The sequence below is a fragment of the Lathyrus oleraceus genome, chromosome 2 (assembly GCF_024323335.1).
Source record: "Lathyrus oleraceus cultivar Zhongwan6 chromosome 2, CAAS_Psat_ZW6_1.0, whole genome shotgun sequence".
NCBI lineage: Eukaryota > Viridiplantae > Streptophyta > Magnoliopsida > Fabales > Fabaceae > Lathyrus > Lathyrus oleraceus.
Window position 1 is genome coordinate 42,459,748 of NC_066580.1, and position 2,195 is coordinate 42,461,942.

The window sequence follows — 2,195 nt, forward strand, 5'->3', positions numbered from 1 at the left end:
TCCGACACGTGTACCCCATCCACCCTTAAGCCCAATGTCACCCCTCATTTATTTCAGTCCGACCCAATTCCTTCTTTCATACCACATGCCAATTCACCTATCAACCTTGAGGACAGGGTTCTTTATGGGCCTAAGAGTATTGTTAAGAAGCTTGCAAGATCCATTAAAGAGAGGAAGAAATGAATACTATTAAAAGATTTTATTATGAAGTAGATGTGCATTTAGAATTATGTTAGTGTGGTTGATTGTACATTTTATTTCTAAGTGGCTCATGGCCCATTTGAGTTGATTAAACCCTAACTATATATTGTAATTGCTGTTTGGAGATGAAGGCAGAAAAAAAATAGTTTTATTATTTTATCCTCTTATGCAATTTTAGATCTAGAGTAGCCTAGCATAATCTATCACATAGCCCCAACATGGACTTCACTAGTTAACATATGAGCTCAAAACTAAACCATAAACAATGCTTAAGTTTCAGACCAGTCCTTGACACTTAAATAGCAGATACTGAAGATTTAGCACCGATGGTGAAAGGAAAGATGATACATGTTAACTGATCACCATCATTATCATCGAAGGTCAGCTTCACATTATAGGTGCCCTGCAAAAGTAGCACAAATCTAAGCAATGAACTCAACAAGTTATATAGAGAAAATGAATCTATATATTGTCCCCGCAAACAGGGCGCACTCACGCACACGCGCACACATATATATGTTACGTGATAAGGTAATACTTACCGGCGGGGTGACTGGAGGCAATAATTCAGTATGAGTGAGCAAAAAGCTGCCTGGGCGGACGGGAAGCAGTGTTTCCTCGCTGAGAGCATGGTGAAATATTGCAGGTTTTCCTTCAATCCCAGCATATGAAATTTCATATATTAAATCACCACTATGAATTGGTGCATCTGCACCAAAGATAGATACCATACCATTTCAATTAATTTCCAATATGCTAGTAAATGATCTTAGTATAGTAGGAGAGAAAGAAGTATGACCAGTATAAGCTTCAATTTTGAAGGTGAAGGGCTGTCCTCTCACCACAGGGTCAGGTAATATTTCTACACTGCTGATCTTCACTGCATAGCCAACATCTTTTTCTGCATAGCATAATACTCAAATCAATAGACAAATAGTTTAACAAACATACTGAAAAAGAAGAGTAAAGGTACTATAATTACGACAGTATTCAAGATTCTGAGATTCAGCTTGAGCATGAGAAGAAGAAAGTAGCAAAAGTGTTGATGATAAGCATAAAATGAGGTTGAGCTTTGAAGTAGAGTGAACTGCCATGGCTATATCTTACTCTGCTACAAAACGTTTCTAAAGTGGCAACATTAGCATTACATACTTAAATACATTACAATATACAAGTATGATAGTTACGCATGCACCGCATGGATATTATTATATATTTTTTTCTCAAAAGGCACCGACTCGGTAGTTTGTGGACAACATTACTCTCACTTTTTATATTAAAATATATGTTTTTCTCTACAACATATCGGAAAAAATTAGATATTTTTATTTAAATTTTTTTATATTCAAATCTACACTTATTTTCTTTGTTAAATTCTAGTATTTTTTTTAATATATCATAACTTCTATCGAAAATTTTCTCTATTTTTTTTTTGTTAATAATATGATCTATATTAAATCTTATTAGTGTTTATAAACGTATATAGTAGGGATTTTTTTAATTAAATTTAAAGAAATTTATTATTTATATTTTTAATTGTTTAGATGCATTTATGGTCTATATATTTTAATTAAAATGAATTATTAGTCTAATTGTTTTACCAAAATAACCCACATTTTTAATTTTATTCTCAAAATAATTCAGATTTCAAAAAAATTCTCAATCAACCCCACTTTCAACCAAAAATATTTAGAACACAGAGTCAACGCCGAATGAATTGGCGTCTCCATTGTAAAATTAAAGGGTGGCGCCAATTGAACTGACGACTCCATCTAGTATAGTCAATCCAATTGGTGCTAGTGTGTTAAGCTTTAAGTGGTGGCGCTAGTTGAATTGACCTATGTGTGCATTGCTAAAGTGTGACGTTTTTTTCTCAGGAATCTCAGAACACATGTTGCTCTACAACTCAACATTTATTTGATTTCAGACAGACATGCAACTATTGAGAGTGCATACAGTAATCCTGAGAATGGATGGTAAAATCCTCCTTCTAG

General features: G+C 33.7%; 1 protein-coding gene across 1 annotated transcript; it reads right to left on the reverse strand.

Annotated features, from left to right (window-relative positions):
- Window positions 1-327: 327 nt before the first annotated feature.
- Window positions 328-1,374, reverse strand: LOC127117986 (uncharacterized). Its single transcript, XM_051048114.1, has 4 exons — window positions 1,184-1,374; window positions 1,001-1,102; window positions 744-910; window positions 328-604 (listed from the first exon to the last, which is right to left on the reverse strand). Exons 1-4 carry the CDS (start codon window positions 1,293-1,295, stop codon window positions 497-499), a joined length of 489 nt encoding a protein of 162 aa, XP_050904071.1. The 5' UTR covers window positions 1,296-1,374; the 3' UTR covers window positions 328-496.
- Window positions 1,375-2,195: the final 821 nt, after the last annotated feature.